The 19,870-nt window shown below is 35.1% G+C and overlaps 1 protein-coding gene across 2 annotated transcripts in view; it reads right to left on the bottom strand.

Annotated features, from left to right (window-relative positions):
* Positions 1 to 1,560: 1,560 nt before the first annotated feature.
* LOC123529606 (protein CLN8-like) overlaps positions 1,561 to 19,870 on the bottom strand; it is a 28,363-nt gene continuing 10,053 nt past the window's right edge. The window contains exons 1-2 of one of the 2 annotated variants that reach the window (XM_045309999.2): positions 7,802 to 7,957; positions 1,561 to 4,313 (exon numbers count right to left, since the gene is read on the bottom strand). In XM_045309999.2, coding sequence (XP_045165934.2) covers positions 3,460 to 4,293 — 834 coding nt within the window. In that variant the 5' untranslated portion in view covers positions 4,294 to 4,313; positions 7,802 to 7,957 and the 3' untranslated portion in view covers positions 1,561 to 3,459. Of the gene's footprint in view, positions 4,314 to 7,801; positions 7,958 to 19,870 lie in introns of those variants that run through there. The other variant, XM_053521624.1, reaches the window with a different exon arrangement.

Here is a 19,870-nt window from a genome sequence, read left to right as displayed (position 1 = left end):
TTGTATGCATCCTATTATGGTCCTCTCAGACTTGTTCAAATATGTTCTACTTGGCCCTTTTAAGGATCACCAAGAATTAAAAATAGAAAGAAAAAAACTTAACAGCTCATAAACCACTGGAACGATCTTCACCTGTTGCGTCCTGGTATGGATCTCTCTCAACTTCGTTCAAATACAATGTAGTTCAGCTTGGTCCCTTTCAGGGGCTGCCAGACCTAAACATTGAAAAATCTTTGTATTGTGTACCTTCACCAAACTTGGTCTGTAACATTCTTGTACGGACCCCTGTCAAGTTTGTTCAAATGGTTCTGTTTTGGCCCCTTTTTATATGCTGCCAGAGCTAAAAAAAATAGAACAAAATCTTCAACAACTCTTCTCTTGAACCATATGATGGCTCTACCAACCTTGGTCAGTGGCAACCTGGCATGGCCTCTCTCAAGGTTACCCAGATGGTTCCAACTTTGCCCTTTTTAGGGTCAACCAAAGCCAAAATATTGACAGATCGTCGTAGCATCCTTTTATGGTCGTCTCTTAAATCTTTACCGCAAGAACTAGAAGCAGAAAAACTTTCAAACCATTCCTTCTCGTGAGCCACTTCATAGGTCGTCATCAAACTTCTCTTGTTGCATCCTTGCATGGACCTCTCTCAAGTTTGTTCAATTGGTTTTTCTAGAGCCCTAATAGGGGTCACCAGAGCCGAAAATAGAGTAACATTTAATAAACTTCTCGTGAACTTGATGCCTCAAGCTTGACGCTACTAGCACCCTTGTGGACGTCTCAAGTTTGCTATAAAAGCAGCGCATTTTTTTGGTCAACAACTTTTTATATTTTAATGAACCGCTTAATGGATGTTCACCAAACTTGAGCAGAAGCAACGTCAAAAGCTTTACATCCTCCTAAGAGGAGAGACTTGGGCCTTTCGTGTTTTATCAGACCAGTTTTAGAATTCGTTCTTTGCATTGCTCAGTGTTTAATTATCACAGCGCTCTATTTCGAATCACTTAAATATTTTTAAGTATACTTGCACCCATACTTGGACTAGATCGGAGAAACGTGTACAACATAGATTTTCAAAATTAGTTCATACGCTGCCTATCAATTCGGTTATCTTCATCAACATATTTATCACGTTACAATGTAACCCATCACATGTTTAACTAAGATTACGCTGGTATTTTTAACGTCGAAATGTGGGGTATTTCTCGAGTTAGTCAACCTCTCCAAATCAAACAACTTTAAATTCAATACTGTTCAAAATTACATGAAACAGTCTAAATCGAAAACTCATCGCAAAGCTAGTCTCTCTAGTTACCTCCCCTGACGGGACTAGAGCTAGACTTCGAATTCAAATGTGTAACGAGGTTGTTGATACAAAGTGCAGACAAAAACGACTGTCTGTTGTCTAATTTATACGCAACTGATTCTGGAAGACTGCCTTTATCTCGAAGAGAGGTTTTCAAGGCTAACAAGCTTTAGAAAATCATTATTAATGAGAAATAGTTGCATTCCAATCTTGGAGGAAGGACCACTATTTTTCAACGCCAGTAACGAAGAAACCAGTTTACGTTGTTTTATTTACTTTATTTCCAACAACAAACTAACAACAGTATTTCTAGCTACATTTTATACTAATAATATAGAGAAATAAGTATCATTCCAATATGTACATTTTCCGTTAAAACACAGGAATCTGACGTCACCCTGACGTGTCATTTGGCGCCCTACATGCACCGAGGAATGCTACTATATTTGATCTAATAATTTATATAAAAGACGTTTCATAATCGAAATGATATAACGGAATGGTTTTACATTTAATTCACATACACTGTATAGGTTATTACGCGCACAAAATAAATCATTAGACGTCAACGCACTCCTAAGTTATTACGCGGGACGTGTTACTTCCCGTATTTTACGCGTTGACGTCACGTCGACCTACTATATTTAGAGCAGTAGGCCTATATGTGACATGAAATATTGCTTCCTTATTTGATTTCATCATTAGTACTTGTTTACGTTAAAGACATGTTAGAATCGAAATAACAATGTATACAACTTTAAGTTGATCTAACAATGTACAATGTATACAACTTTACACAAACGCAAAGGTTCGTATTATATTATGGCCCACAAAATATTATTCTCTTAGTTGTTACTCACTGATTTTCCATATATGGTAATGCCCACATAAGGAAAGAATGATGATGTAACTGTGTCAAAATGGCTGCCGTTTCATAACATAGGGTGGTACTCAAATGGCTATAACTGTTTTTGTCTGTAGTCCGATTTTAATACTTTTTTGTCAGTGTTAATGTTTCACCTAGTTCTTTCTAATAAGAAATGTTGCATAGGCGTATTCCCATTAAAAACGTGGTACTGCAATATATTATTTCTTCAATGAAATGTATAGAAGTAGAAGGAGCAGATATTTTCCAAATCCCTTCGATTTTTGTGCGCGTTGCATCAAAGCCGAATCAACACTTAACTTTCGAAGAAATGGTGATACATTTTTTTTTTATTTCTGGAGCAAACATGTAAATGTGGGTATTCATTTTCTTTGTTATTTCATTTCCTATCTTGAATTAAATTTGATAAAAATTTGTTTTCGAAATTTTTAGCGAGAAGAGCAATGTTATTTTACAAAATGAAAAATCAGTGCGGAAACGTGTTTACTTGGAACAATAAGAATTGATATTTTTCTGGTGTTCATGCATGTGTAAACCCTGTCCAATAACGCACACATTAAACAAACCCCCTACTCCTATTAGACCTACAACCCTGTAAATTAAACAGTCCCAAACCAAGAACTTCTTTCTAAGTTTTTGGAATACCGTTTGCCAATATGTCTAGGATTTACTTGCAGAGAGAGAAAGAAACATTCAAATTTCTGATACATGTACCCGTTTATACAAAAATGTATTATTTATCATATAGGCCTATCATGTTCAAATTGATAAATTAAGTTGAGAAAAATATCTAATTTTGGAATGAGTCTGCTGCCTCTTAGCGTCTGTAATACAATAAATATTTTTACTACCCGTTTATTTACGATTTACTTGCCGTTCAATATAATTTGCAACTGTTCTGTGCAGTTCAATTTGCGGCAGAATTGTTCTATAGCCAAGTAAACACCTTTTGAAAGAAACCGTTTTTATAACGACCATGAAGCGGCAATTACTGCGTGTTGTTTTATCTATTTCTCATTCAGCTGAAAGACAATACATTAATCAAGTATCATTGCTTAACAGATACCTGGAGTCGGAACTAAATTGAGAAACATTTGTACATATTTAACAGGTGTTTTCTGCCTCTTATTTAACTTATTTCATAGGTGTTTTCTGCCTCTAATTTATCTCTAAGAAAATGAAATTCTAAAACGTGTCTGATCAGCAAGTAATCTCAGTATGTATTATTGACTACTAAGTATTGCACATGTCCTCCGGGTGTTTGTTTTAATTATTCCGTCTTCAGGGCCCCATTCTCTGTTTTATTCCTATTAGTGTCTTCAAAGTTCCAGTCTACCGGATTGACCATTTGAACGGTTTTCTTGTAAGTCCAATAGGGCGTCATGATGAAGGTTACGAGCACTAACTGTGTGTAGAATGACACAAACATCGGTGTCGGCATGGCAGACCAAATACGGTCCCAGTTCAGGTAAGTACTATACCACATAGCGCATTCTACAACGGAACGGAGGTGGAAAGTGTGGACGAGAAGAAACTGGTTGGCTTTCCATAGGAACGTCTGCGCCAAGTCGCATTTCAATAATGTCCAACACAGGCAGCTGAACGGAGTACTCATTTCGAGAATAAGTCCGCGGCAACCAAAATAGTGCGTACTTCCCAAATATATCAACAAGGAATATCCAATTAAAGATATCCAGTGATGCAGATTGAGGAGTAAATTAAATTGTTTGTAATATATATCAGACCACATTATCATTGAACATTCAAATATGAAAAATCCGACAGTTATCGACATGGCAAAATGACTAGTTGGCGTAGTAGCGAACACAACATCCTTTTCTAACTCCGTGTCGATAAAAATCGCCCATATACCTATGATTATACAAAATATTCCGTACACTGCTCTCACGATAGCAAGGTGCCAGAATATCTTCTCTTTCATTCTCAGATTTCGGTAGGACTTCAGCACTGCTGACAAAATTGTGGAGATGACATAAACGCTGCAGAAAAATACGAATGAGAAGAAGATCAACTTTAATTTCACCGAAGTCGTTTCGAATTCAAAGTCCGCCAGGGAAGGGTGGATGGATTCTGCCAATACCATTGCTGTTTTATGTATTCGTTCTGAAAAGATAATATATAAGATTTTGGTCATGATTAGAACACAGTGCGATTTCATCTGTTTACGTGAACTTCTTGTTAAAATGTTTTATCATGCCAAATCTTTGAAGCGAGAATCTCTCTGATAGGTTAAAATGACGACATCCAAGACTCTATCAAACGTTGCATTAAACATTTTGTAAGTTAATTAAAACATATACATGTACTAATTAACAAATAATCAAGGCCTTCGAGTGGTTTATCGTCTAATTTACCACTGTTCAGAGTACAGATAAATACTGAAGCACCTGAACGATGAACCGTGGTAAATTAGACGATGAATCACAAGAAGGCCGTGATAGTTTTCATTCTGACATGCTCATTGACATATTTTAATGAATATTATGCTGGACTTAATTTACTCGAGGAGTAATGTATCGGACGTCATGCGGCAATTTGACGTTATAATTGACGTCATAATGCTCTCTTACCGGTCCGTGCGTCAACCGTTGTTTATAGCAGAATATACAGAACCTGATTTCCTTCTTTGTTTAACTGGAAATCAAATCGAGCCATGTTAAGAAGATTTACCAGTTTAGCCAGATTTGTTTGTGTATAAAAACCGGGCAACATGAAATTGACTATGTACGTTGGAAGCGGGAGTGTGTGCGTTAGGTATGAGGCGGAGTGTAATTGTTTATCATTTTGTCATTGATGTTTAATAGATTTTGATTTAATCATATTTTATTGCTAGTATAATATACAATACATGGGTACATAAAACACATTAAAATAAACACACATATAAATAAATACTATTGTTGCTGATTAGTAGGTTATTTCAATTTGCTTCAGTTTATTTTTTTCGCTTGTAAATGAACACTCGGTTCAAATTATAAACAAAATTACAGTTTTCCTCCAAAATATGAATAACTCTGGATAAAGATTTCTATTAACGTCCTTACAAACACCCAGGATTCGCATTCACTTTGCTTTTCATGTGTCTCCGAGTGCATCTTCAGCCCTGATTTTCTTTCGTTTTATCAACGATATCTGTTATATACATAATAGCAGGATACGCATGTACTCTTACATACATATGTAATTAATGCATATAATTATATAAGAAATTCAAGGACGATTTGTATCTTTGGACGTAACATTCTTGAATTTAGCTCACTATTTCGGCAAATTGATTTATTAATTTATTGCAGTTATAAATTTATATTCGTAACCTCGGGGGAAAAAGTTGATTGTTTCTTTTCAAAAATTAAGAAGGTTGGAAGTAACGAACTTCTCTGCTTTTGGTACTTTTCATAAATACACGTGCGTGTTATTTATTTATTATTCAAAACGCTGATAATGGATTTTTTTTCTAGATTAAGTTACCAAACCGCTCTTCATTAGAATGTATTCCTTGTCTATATCTGCATGCGGCTGAAACTACATTTTATTTACACGTTTTTTCAGTGAATTATGAAACAGAAGAGTGAGATGCATCTGGAAATTTCTTTGAGTGAAAAACGTCGAATATATATAATTTGTTTTAAACCGTTGGGGAACATGAAATACTTTCACCCGGGAACTCCAGATCGAGGAAAACCCTTTCGTAAAATGTTCACTTGTTGAAGGATATGATGAATTTACCCTTTTACAAAAAAGTAAAATGTCATCTATTTGTAAAGAAGCTGTTAAATTTTATTTTACTGTTCTGACTTTAAATGTATTTCGTTACAGATTTAGGATTTATCACGTTATTTTCAATTTCCACGCTGTTAAATTTTAATTTGTATATTTTCTAACCGTATTTGCATTTGCCGTTTAAAAAATTGGACGTTTTGCTATTAAACGAAACATCAAAAAAGTTAGATGCAAGTACTCCGGTGAAAAAAAAAATGTTCCTATCGAAAAAAATATTCAGTGTTGAAATATATAAAATATACTTACCGAAACATACTCAATAATATATTAGCACTGAATATTTTTCGATAGGTATATTTCATATATTTTTCCACCATATATATATTTTCGACTGTATTACAAAAATTCAGTCTGAACTTCAGTATAGCCTAAACAGTGTCCATAATTGGTGTAAAATAAATCACATGTCACTTCATCCTTCAAAAACAAAATGTATGGTATTGAGCACTAGAGTCAAAAAAACATACTAAAAAACTTGAGTTAATTTTAGACGGTTCGGTCATTGAAAATGTGAAGTGTCGGAAAGTTCTAGGTATATAGATCGATGAAACTCTGTCTTGGCAATCCCACGTTAGTACCGTGGCCAATAAACTAAACTCAAAAAATGCTCTACTTAGAAGAATTGCATTTTTCTTAACAGATGAAATGAAACTATTGTATTACAATGCATATATTATGTCAACCATGGAGTATTGTTGCAATGTCTGGGGACTTTGTCACAAATCGGACACTGATAAAATTACATCTTTGCAGAGACGCGCTATAAAAATAATTACAAAATCAAAGTGTAGCAACTTTGATGAAGTATTAAGAAATTCAAAACTTCTATCTTTTGAGAACAGGTGCAAATACCATATTTCATTATTAGTGTACAGAAGTAAAACAGGAGATTGTCCTATATACATTTCAGATTTACTACATTTTGTTCATAATGATCATAACAGTCTGCGCTCAATCGAAAACATGGATCTTTCTATTGTTAAACCTAAAACGAACTACCTGAAACAAACATTTAGCTACAAAGCTGCACACATATGGAATTCACTTCATTCTTACATAAAACTTCATAATAATAATATAACTGCTTTCATCCGTAGTTATGAATAAATATAATTTTAATTAAGCGACAAGTGACTAGTGTATTGGAAAAAGACATTTGTTATCATTTAAATTAATATTGGAAGACTTTATGCGTGAAATAAGTAATAAAAAATCTCAAAATTCTATTTTGTGAATTTTGAAACTGAGGAGTACCAGATATAAACATCTTAAATAAGTAGTTTTTATTTATAGATCTTTTTCATTTTTGCAATTACAAGAATTTTGTTGAATTGATGTTACTGTATTCGTTTCCAATAATAATAATATTCATATTATCTTATTATTCAAATCTGGAACTATTTATTATCTTATGGGACAGACTTTCTTTTTTGTATGTATCTTAATTGTCATGTATAATCTTTGTGACGCATGGTAATTCTTTTAAAACATAGTTATTGTTATATTACGTTTATTTAAGACTTCTTTAAGACGTGTTTGTCGAGAAAATTTAAGTAATTCTGATATGTGTATTTTTGTATAAATGTTAAATTATAAATTGACTGTATGATTGTGTGTATGTGTGAATGTATATCAGTTGAAGGCCATACTGGAAATAAGTTGTAAAATATCTGTATTTGTACACTAAGTATGTCACCTTCAGAAAATAAAGTTATTATTATTATTATTATTATTTATCAAATCATCGAAGAAAACATGCTTAAAAAAATCAATAAAAATATTAGCTATAGTGGTAAGTATAGAATACTCACAATTGTGACGGAATATCCAAAGATTTTTAATGATAGTGATATTCATCAAACGGTTGACAGATTCGTGAGAGAACAGTTCAAAACTTTCACTTTCATCCCCATCTCACAGAAACTGTAAACATACCAGCCGATTGTACGGGTATGTGTCTGTACGCGAACGTCATGTGCACAGCATATGACACCCGATTTGGCCATTGTATGTAGATAATATGACGCAAACAATGTACACGTTAATGATAATGTTGATATTGTTGATGAAATTTATCTATATTAAGATACATGACCTCTAATTTTAAAGATAACTGTATGAGATATTAATGTTATCTTCGCATGTACATGTCATACTTTTGATATTATGTATTTACAAAATGAAATTGTGTGTTTTTCTCAAGTTCAGAGGCCCCAGAATTACCTTGCGGAAGGTCGATTTTTCCATCAACGTCTTCTTCATTTAGAGAAAGTTTTCACTCAGTTTTTTTTTCTACCTGACAATTTCGATTAAGAGAGTATTTTGTGAAATGGAGGCGTCTTTAATAACATTTTTGCCTCTGATATCATGAAAACAAACACGTCCAGCAGTACAGATAAAATACTAGGTATTAAGAATCTAAGAAAGAAGTAACGTGAATGAAGAAAGTATTTTGTTTAACTTAAAAGCTTGTTATTTGTAATTGTAATTCAATTAACTACATTTGCAAAGTTATCGTAATTTAACTAAGTACACTTCTTAAATTGATGCAATTTTAACTTAGCTGAACAATTCACCCTGTCATTGGTTTAAACAATATTTATTTTCCAAATATGTATAATACAATCATAGATGAATGAATAGGATTGAGGAGTAAGCTTTCCTGTGTATTGTGATTAATACATATTTAATTAACAACAAAAGTTTCTAACTAATTGCAAGATAGTACATGCATGGTGTTGTAAGCAGTAGCTCTAACCAGGTAATAAGGTACTGTAACAAAAATGTAGAAAATGAAATAATAATATACATAACTATATGCATCAGTACGGGAATGAAAGAAGAGAACGGTACTAATTGTTTTACTAGGAACAATATAAATATTATACCAGATGTTCTTTTCTAATAATTACTGCTTAATAGATTGAGATATCTATTAGAAAAATCATAAATAGATATAATTATATACAACGGCAAGATTTACAGAAGAAAGAACAGTACTATTTGTTGTACTAGAATTGATTAGTATGATATAATTAAGTGATGTACTTTACTATTGCCAATTGAGTAATCAGTCAGGAAAAAGAAGAGGAGATGGTCACATTCTAACTGAAAATAAAGTAGGTTTGCATCGATTTTGTGTATATTTCAGTGTAACTGAATGACTCATTTAAGAATGACAGTTGCTATTGATTTTTTAATTGTGTGTAATTATGAAAAGAATGGCATGATTTAGCTATCAGTGAAGCGTTTTGTTTTCTCGATGTAGTCTTGGACATACTTGAAGATAAGAGTGTTTGTGGTAGATTCTAAGTTGTTATCACTAAACAACAGTGTAAAGAGTGAGACAGCAGTTATACGTTGGAGACTATCAAGTAGTTTCGTACGTTCAGTGTTATATCGTTGGCAAACAAAGCAATAGTGGTTGCTGTCTTCAACTTCGCCGCATTCGCAAAGTGGACTTTGGACAACATTTTTAGGGAAGAGATCGTCTTTAAGAGAATTACACTGAGTTCTAAGACGTGTGTGCATGATTTGAAGTACCCGATCCCCAGTATAGTAATATTCAGGAATGTCTGGAGTCGGGCCTTTGATCCTGCTTTTGAAAATAGCTAGTGATGGTGCATCTTGCACGTCTTGTGGAAGTGAATTCCATTCTCAAATAGAAGAGGGAAGGAAAGAGTTTGAATACAGCTGCTAGTATTTTGAGAATTTCTGAGATTGTAATTAGAAAAGTTACCGACATTGACTGGAACGAGATTTGAGAGATAAGGAGGAGAGATATTATTTTGCATTTTATAGAAAAGAATGAGTTTATGTTTGCGTCGCTTAGATTTTAAGGGTTCGAGTCCAGTTTCTTTATAAAGGTTCGCAATAGATATCAATTTCGTAGCACCAGATATGATTCTAGCTGCCTCTAACTGGATTGCTTCAAGTTGCAGTTCTTCATAATTTGTTAAATTATCCCAGACAACATCTGAATATTCCAGTAGAGGTCGTATAAAAGACGTATAAATAATTTCCAAGGATTTCCTGTCAATAATGAATTTAAGTTTCCTCATTATGTTTATTCGTTGCCATGCTTTCTGCTTTATGTTGTCAATATGTTGGTGCCAGGTTCCATCATTAGAAAATGTTAATCCAAGATGTTTATGTGTGTCAACTTCAGAGATTGTGATATTATTCATTTTTAAAGGAGGATGAAACGGTTTTGTTGACTTTCTAGATATGAGAAGAGATTCAGTTTTATTCGGATTGAAAGCCACTAGCCAAATGTCAGTCCACTTCGATATTTTCTCAAGGTCCGAATTCAGAGTGTCAGCTGCAACTATTGGGTTATCAACGACTATGTAAAGACTTGTATCATCTGCAAATAGGCGAATAGTGGAATTTATATCTAAGACAATATCATTTATGTATACAAGAAATAAGAGAGGACCAAGAATGGATCCTTGCGGGACACCGGCTGAGATAGAAACAGTATCGGAAGAAATTCCAGGTAACACAACTTTTTGTTTTCTATTTGACAGGTAATCATTAAACCACAGAAAGAGCTGTCCAGAAATTCCTTTTGCATTAAGTTTATGCAGAAGACCTCGATGCCAGACTCTGTCAAAAGCTTTGGATATGTCACAGAACACTGCACGGACCTCTTTTCCTTCATCTAAAGCTTTGCAGAAGGTATTATTATATAGATATAGTTGAGTAACAGTGTTGTAAATGGGCTTTAATTTACGCCGGTATCAAAAACATGAAATACAAAATATCAAAACACAGTTGTAAATGGGCTTTTATTTAAGCCGGTATCAAAAACATGAAATACAAAATATCAAAACACAGTTAGTTTGTTGACTAGAATTGTTAAAACATAGATCATATCAATTTTGTTTTATCTGGGAAATAAACAAGTAAAATATTACGTACGGGATAATATGAAACCATCTCGTCCATTAAACATTTTATACTAATAAAATACATTTATAGCATTATTAGAAACAAAAAAGTTGAATACTGCTTGTGGATGATTTTCTCCATCACTTTGCTAATTGTACTAAGTAATGATATTGGTCTATAATTTGAGACTTCCTTGGGATCATTCTTTTTGAAAATAGCACATACATTCGCTAACTTCCACTCTGTCGGAACTTTGCCAATCGATAGTGAGTATTTGAATAGGTCACAGAGGGGCTTGGCTAATTCTTCAGATAATTCTTTAAGGACTCTGTTGTTAATATTATCCGGACCAGCAGCTTTTCCTAATGTAAGTGATTGAAGTGTGATGGCAACTTCCTCTTGGGAGATTGAGATAGAATCTAAAAGTGGCGCAGTTTGATTAGTATGTATTGATGGAAGTTGTTTGTTACTGTCATCAATTGTAGTTTGTGCTTGAAAGTACGTGTTGAGTAAGGTAGCTTTTTCAACATTGTCAGTGTAGTAAATGTCATTCTGTTTAAGGACTGGTATCTGAGAGTTATCTGAACTTGATTTGATAAATTGTTTGAGTGTTTTCCAGTAATCGGAGGGTGATAGTTGCTGGGATTTCAATTTGTCACAGAGTTTGATAGACATGTTTGTTTTGGCATTTCTAATCAGATCTACAGTTTTGTTACGTATCTGTTTGTACTGTTTCCAGTGTTCTTGATTCTGTGTACTTTTAGCTCTATCATACATACGTTTTCTTTTCCTAATATGTTTTCGAATATCATTATGCATCCATGGTGGGTCCTTCTGGCGAACTGTTATTTGTTTGTGTGGTATAAACTGTTGTGAAAATTGTATGTGTCTAATTTTCTCTGTTGTGTTTTCAGTGTATGTGTCAATGTCATTGTGAAAAAGTGAGTCCCAGCCTACTTGAGAAGCTTCCCGCCGCACACCGTCGTAATCAGCATTATCAAATTGCCATACAGTTCTGTTGAAACTCACAGTCTTTGCTTTTATGTGATTAAGACAACAGAAGATAGGACAATGGTAACGAACATTTTGATCAAGGAAAGGTTCCCCAACACCACAAATAGCTATTTTACATGTTGACGAAAGAAGGAAGAGATCTATAAGTGAGTCTGAGGATTCTGTAAAGTGAGTTGGTTGCGTAATTATTTGCGACAAACTATATTGCATTATCATGTCATTGATTTTTCTTCCAGTAGTGGGTTTGTTCATATCTAGGTTAAAATCTCCAGTTATAACTATGTCTTGTATACCCTGTCATTGTTATCAAAAGGTAGTTTTTAAAATAATTGACCCTAGACCCCATTGCACTAACTAAAGTGTTGATGCCTAAAAGGCATCAATATCGAGCCGGTTGTTTGTCGACTCACCATCTCAGCGACTGAATATAATGTATATTTATATAGCGTTGTCCTTTTAGGTAGGGATCTGGGTTTGCGTACGACACAATTATGCCAAATAAAAAGATCGCTCCATGCATGTCAAAAGTACGGCCTGGAAAAGCTCTTAAATAACGTTTGACCCCTGCCACTCCCCCACCCCTGAACTTTGAGTAGAAGGCCTGGAGTTTGTGTGAAACACTCTGTCTCATTGTAGAAAATATTTATGCGACATAAAGATAAAATTGCTCAATGGATGTCAAAGCCCGACCCGGACAAACTCTAAAATGTCGTTTGACCCCTAAATGTGACCTTGACATTTGAGATAGGGGCCTGATGTTTGCCTCGTTGAGTGTAACATTTATGCCAAATATATAATAGATTGGTCCATGCCTGTCAGAGTTTTGTGTGGACAAAATCAGACGGACGGACGCACGTGCGCACGCACGCAAGTAATTGTTCATGTTTTTAAATACCAAATTTTGGATCTGATATACCTTTAATGAATTAAAAATCTGAATCGTGCGATTTCACGTGCAGTTTTCCGTACCGTGGATAGCTTTCATGAAGTAAAAATGCATAAGGAAATGGACAATAATCGGAAATATCTTCTAGTTTTTGTTGGTACCAGTCAATAACGTGGGCTCTGAAAACAAAGTTATAGTATGGTTCCTCCTTAAAGTTAAACTGTTTTATTTTACTACGATTTATGCACCGTGATTTCTCCTGGAAATTATGTTTGTCAACCTCATTTGTGTCCTTCTGGTTCTTCGGTGGGTGGGGGAGTGCAGATAGATGGACGAACACACAGATTTATGAACAGCATTTCTAAATCCCCAGTTACACTTCACAGAAGATGATAACAAAATGTCTTCAAAAAAGACAAAAGAAACATAAACTTGAAATCTAATTTGCAAAGTATACAAAGGGGAATGACTCCGTCAAATGAAAGCAAGAGTTATGGAACCTTTGTCATTCAGTTTGTATTATCATGGCAAAGAAGTGTGTGAAGTTGCATACTGAAATACTTACTCGCTGACACACTCGTAAACATAATATTTATTTTAAATGAAAAATACTGCTAAGTACAAGAGTGAAGTTTTATTTGGTTGTGCTTTGTACATACTGTCTCTTTATTTTCTTTTTGTTGTATGTATATATGTATGAAAATGTCCACTTACTTGCCATTTGTGAGAAATCGTGCAGCGATAATTAGTCCACTATGCTGTAGTACGGACATATTTTAATAATAGACGTACTTTTTTATATGATCAGGCTATTGGTTACCGTTCGTTTGTGTATGAATATATCATTATGCAAAACAAAAAAAATTAAAACCTAACCTGAAATCAAAATCCAAAGCACATTTGCTCATCACTCCGTTTCCCCGCCGTGATTATATTGCTTAATCCTCGACAACACTACAAAACTAAATGCGGAAAAAAAAACAAACAAAAAAAAAACTTTTTCTGCCCTGGCAATTAAAATTTTCAAATGTTGTTATATCAATTATATGTTATCATTCTGTTCATTTATTTCAGTTTAACAGTGAAAAACGCTTGAAGCTGCGGCCCCCGCACAAATGTTCAACAACGACTTCCGGGTTGAGTGCATGGTCGTCTCGGACAGATTTTGGCAGATGATGTAAAGTTTAAATGATCGATTTTTAGCTCACCTGTCACGAAGTGACAAGGTGAGCTTTTGTGATCGCGCAGTGTCCGTCGTCCGTCGTCCGTCGTCCGTGTGTCCGTGCGTCCGTCCTTGCGTAAACTTTTCCTTGTGACATCTCTAGAGGTCACATTTTTCATGGAATCTTTACGAAAATGGGTCAGAATGTTCACCTTGATGATATCTAAGTCAAGTTCGAAACTGGGTCACGTGCCTTCAAAAACTAGGTCAGGAGGTCTAAAAATAGAAAAACCTTGTGACCTCTCTAGAGGCCATATATTTCACAAGATCTTCATGAAAGTTGGTCAGAACGTTCACCTTGATGATATCTAGGTCAAGTTCGAAACTGGGTTACGTGCCTTCAAAAACTAGGTCAGTAGGTCAAATAATAGAAAAACATTGTGACCTCTCTAAAGGCCATATTTTTCATGGGATCTGAATGAAAGTTAATTTGAATGTTCATCTTGATGATATCTAGATCAAGATCGAAACTGGGTCACGTGCGGTCAAAAACTAGGTCAGTAGGTCTAAAAATAGAAAAACGTTGTGACCTTTATAGAGGCCATATATTTCGCAAGATCTTCATGAAAATTGGTCAGAACGTTTACCTTAATGATATCAAGGTCAGATTCGAAAGTGGGTCACGTGCCATCAAAAACTAGGTCAGTAGGTCAAATGATAGAAAAACATTGTGACCTCTCTAAAGGCCATATTTTTCATGGGATCTGTATGAAAGTTGGTCTGAATATTTATCTTGATGATATCTAGGTCAAGTTTGAAACTGGGTTACGTGCGGTCAAAAACTAGGTCAGTAGGTCTAAAAATAGAAAAACCTTGTGACCTCTCTAGAGGCCATATATTTCATGAAATCTTCATTTCGCCAGATCTTCATGAAAATTGGTCAGAACGTTTACCTTAATGATATCAAGGTCAGATTCGAAAGTGGGTCACGTGCCATCAAAAACAAGGTCAGTAGGTTAAATAATAGAAAACCCTGTGACCTCTCTAAAGGCCATATTTTTCATGGGATCTGTATGAAAGTTGGTCTGAATGGTCATCTTGATGATATCTAGGTCAAGTTTGAAAGTGGGTTACGTGCCATCAAAAACTAGGTCAGTAGGTCAAATAATAGAGAAACCTTGTGACCTCTCTCAAGGCCATATTTTTCAATGGATCTTCATGAAAGTTGGTCTGAATGTTCATCTTGATGATATCTAGGTCAAGTTTGAAACAGGGTCATGTGCGGTCAAAAACTAGGTCAGTAGGTCTAAAAATAGAAAAACCTTGTGACCTCTCTAGAGGCTATACTTTTGAATGGATCTCCATAAAGATTGGTCAGAATGTTCATCTTGATAATATCTAGGTCAGATTCGAAACTGGGTCACGTGCCATCAAAACCTAGGTCAGTAGGTCTAAAAATAGAAAAACCTTGTTCTCTCTCTAGAGGCCATATTATTCATAAGATCTTCATGAAAATTGGTCAGAACGTTTACCTTGATGATATCAAGGTCAGATTCGAAATTGGGTCACGTGCCATCAAAAACTAGGTCAGTAGGTCAAATAATAGAAAAACATTGTGACCTCTCTAAAGGCCATATTTTTCATGGGATCTGTATGAAAGTTGGTCTGAATATTTATCTTGATGATATCTAGGTCAAGTTTGAAACTGGGTTACGTGCGGTCAAAAACTAGGTCAGTAGGTCTAAAAATAGAAAAACCTTGTGACCTCTCTAGAGGCCATATATTTCATGAAATCTTCATGAAAATTGGTCAGAACGTTCACCTTGATGATATCTAGGTCAAGTTCGAAAGTAGGTCACGTGCCGTCAAAATCTAGGTCAGTAGGTTAAATAATAGAAAACCCTGTGACCTCTGTAAAGGCCATATTTTTCATGGGATCTGTATGAAAGTTGGTCTGAATGTTCATCTTGATGATATCTAGGTCAAGTTTGAAAGTGGGTTACGTGCCATCAAACACTAGGTCAGTAGGTCAAATAATAGAGAAACCTTGTGACCTCTCTCAAGGCCATATTTTTCAATGGATCTTCATGAAAGTTGGTCTGAATGTTCATCTTGATGATATCTAGGTCAAGTTTGAAACAGGGTCATGTGCGGTCAAAAACTAGGTCAGTAGGTCTAAAAATAGAAAAACCTTGTGACCTCTCTAGAGGCTATACTTTTGAATGGATCTCCATAAAGATTGGTCAGAATGTTCATCTTGATAATATCTAGGTCAAGTTCGAAACTGGGTCACGTGCCATCAAAAACTAGGTCAGTAGGTCTAAAAATAGAAAAACATTGTTCTCTCTCTAGAGGCCATATATATCATAAGATCTTCATGAAAATTGGTCACAATGTTCACCTTGATGATATCTAGGTCAAGTTCGAAACTGGGTTACGTCGGTTTAAAAACTAGGTCAGTAGGTCTAAAAATAGAAAAACCTTGTGACCTCTCTAGAGGCTATACCCTTGAATGGATCTTCATGAAAATTGGTCAGAATGTTCACCTTATGATATCTAGGTCAAGTTTGAAACTGGGTTACGTGCCTTAAAAAACTAGGTCAATAGGTCAAATAATAGAAAAACCTTGTGACCTCTCTAGAGACCATATTTTTTCAATGGATCTTCATGAAAGTTGGTCAGAATTGTTATCTTGATAATATCTAGGTCAAGTTCAAAACTGGGTCATTTGAGCTCAAAAACTAGGTCACTATGTCAAATAATAGAAAAAACGACGTCATACCCAAAACTAGATCATGTGGGAAGAGGTGAGCGATTCAGGACCATCATGGCCCTCTTGTTTTTTAAAGTAGCGAGTGTCAATCACCTTTCCTATTATCACCCGCGACAAAAACTGCTGATTTTCCTTATTTGTGTAGATAAGAGCACATTTTTGGGAAAAAAAAGAAAAAAAGAACAGGACAAAAATAAGAACTTAGTGAAGAATTTCTCTGACTCTCAATTTTATTTTTTTAGCTGTATGGATATTTTGAGGAATACAGTACAATTATGTGTTAAATCTGAAAGAAAACCTTGTGATTAATTTACACTTAAGCCTATCTGGGTGGCATATCTCGAGTGTTCTAATATTTCATAACTGCAGGACAGCCACCATCCAAAAATCATAACGCTGTCCTAAACGTCCTTTGTTAGCTGGAATTAATTAAGTGGTTAATCAGTTTTTGAAAAAAAAAAACAAATGGATTTGTTCTAAACTTACCCAACTGATCATTTACATTTTTTATGTCCATCGAGTTCTTAATACACGTCAGATTTTCACTGGAAATATTTTTAAAATTTGCTTTTCCTATAATAACACAGGTTAAAAAATGAAGGGGCTACAGTGTTAACATAGATCATGTACATTTCTTGCTCAGTTGTGCTAATAAGGATATCAAACGTGGTAAGCGTCGCTCCAGTAAAACTGCAAAGAGGACGACATACGTGGGTCTGTTTTATGGAAGCGTCCCTCCAGTAAAAGTGCAAAGATGACGACATACGTGGGTCTGCTTTATGGAAGCGACCCTCCAAGATGACGAAATACGTGGGTCTGCTTTATGGAAGCGTCCCTCCAGTAAAATTGCAAAGATGACGACATACGTGGGTCTGCTTTAGAGAAGCGTCCCTTCAGCAAAATTGCAAAGATGACGACATACGTGGGTCTGCTTTATGGAAGCGTCCCTCCAGTAAAACTGCAAAGAGGACGACATACGTGGGTCTGCTTTACGGAAGCGTCCCTCCAGTAAAACTGCAAAGATGACGACATACGTGGGTCTGCTTTATGGAAGCGTCCCTCCAGCAAAACTGCAAAGATGACGACATACGTGGGTCTGCTTTATGGAAGCGTCCCTCCAGCAAAACTGCAAAGATGACGACATACGTGGGTCTGCTTGATGGAAGCGTCCCTCCATAAAAACTGCAAAGATGACGACATACGTGGGTCTGCTTTATGGAAGCGTACGTCCCTCCAGTAAAACTGCAAAGAGGACGACATACGTGGGTCTGCTTTATGGCAGTGTTACTCGAATACCCTCTGGCAAAACGGTAAAGAGGATAACGTTTGTCTGCTCTGTGGCAGTCCTCTACATTTGTGTTAAAACTGTAAAAAGATTATCGTAAGATGGTAGCTTTTGCTGGAAATTTCCACCGCTCATTAGTAACAGGACATCATAGAGGTAATATGAAATAATGCAGTACCTCAATCGGGAATCGTTACAGTCCATTAGCTTGCCCAGAAATATGCGTTTGTATCAATTTAAAGGTAGATTTTGGAATAAAAAACAATACTGCACATATTTGTACTGATGTGCAAGACGTTGCGGTTCGGACAAGTTATGTGGACGCTTATTACGCACAAGGAAAAAGCGTATTCTTCCAAAAAATCCGAAGTCAGACGCTCTGTGCACGTGCCGGAAGACCACATTTTTTAATTCGATAGTATATCTCATTCGGTATATATCGCATGTTACCGTAGAGAGATCGATCCCGATTTTCGATCGATTCCGTATAAACTCCATATACCTGTTTTCAGACTCTCTTAAAATTACTTTAATCATTCAGATGCGTGCATATATGCGTTTTTTTTTTACAAATTCTTAAGTCCAAAGTAAAAGTTACAAGATTTAGCTTACCAAAAGGTTCCTTCTAGCGCATATTAAATATTCTTTTTAAGGGATATTTAATAAAATAATTATGAACTATGTTTTTGCTAGTTTACGTGCATTCTTATTTATTTATTATAAGAACACTTTAAGTTATTTAACACAAACATTTATTTAACTTAAAATAATAAACAAACATCTTTAGATGAGCGATCCTACCTAAACATTATCAGCGGACAATAAATACCATCACTCTGTCAAAATTTCGGGAACCAATGTCGACAGCTGTCCTAGTGGCACAGATCAGAATTTGGTCGTATGTTTGCCTAATTTTAATTAGCAATACAATGGAAGAAAAATACTACCATATGCCAGTAATTGCATTGCATGAATGGATACTTACAGCACCAGAACGACTAAACCAGTTTATATAAGTCTGCACCAACAAACTGATGGATTTGAAAAAAGTGCGTACAAAAAGTTCACAACTTGAAAATTACAAAACAATTAATCAAAAGGTATGAAATTACAAAGTTCGAAATATTTATAGCTCAGTAAAGTGAAGAAATGCATTATACATGTATGTTCTAGATAAAAACAAGGGAAGTATATTGAAATGTTGTAATCCGGCGACAGTACGTATCGTGCAATAGCATTTACAGACAAGTAAAAAATCTCGAATAACTTTATTAGTACAGTATGTTTTGATGGTTATACTTAAAATGTTAAAATAATAAAATTGGTATGAAATAAAATCGTAAAAAGAACCTCTGGAAGCAAAAAAAAAACTGCAACGGAGAAGAATAATTGTAGACGATATTTTTGGGCGGGAGTCTATTTTTAGATGATGAATATTCATTTAGTTAATCTCGATTCTACAATATGACATGTAAGATTTAGAAGTTAGATAGTTTAAACTAAATTATTGTTTTTGTAGGTCTGTTTATTACGTAGTTGTATTTCACTAAGGATTGACTTAAAGATGCGTAAATACACATTGGCAAAGAGGCTATTTGTAATGAATATGCATGAGTACAAAATGGCGGCGCCTACTGGAATTCGGATGCCTTTGATGATACCCTTGTATCCATTACCTGCTAAGTCAAGTGTGACATGTTCACCATAAGTGAGAAGGAACAACAAGAGGGTAAGGTCCTGAATAGCTCATGACCTAGTTCTTAATCCACAATTACCCAGTTTCGAATTTATCCTAAATTTCTACTATTTGACAATATATGACCCAGCTTTAGACCCAGACAAAGAAGTATAAAATACACAGAATGGC

Source organism: Mercenaria mercenaria, chromosome 13 (genome assembly GCF_021730395.1).
Source record: "Mercenaria mercenaria strain notata chromosome 13, MADL_Memer_1, whole genome shotgun sequence".
In the NCBI taxonomy this organism is placed as follows: Eukaryota; Metazoa; Mollusca; class Bivalvia; order Venerida; family Veneridae; genus Mercenaria; species Mercenaria mercenaria.
Note: the sequence above shows the minus strand (reverse complement) of the source record. Positions and strands in the feature narration are given on the sequence as shown.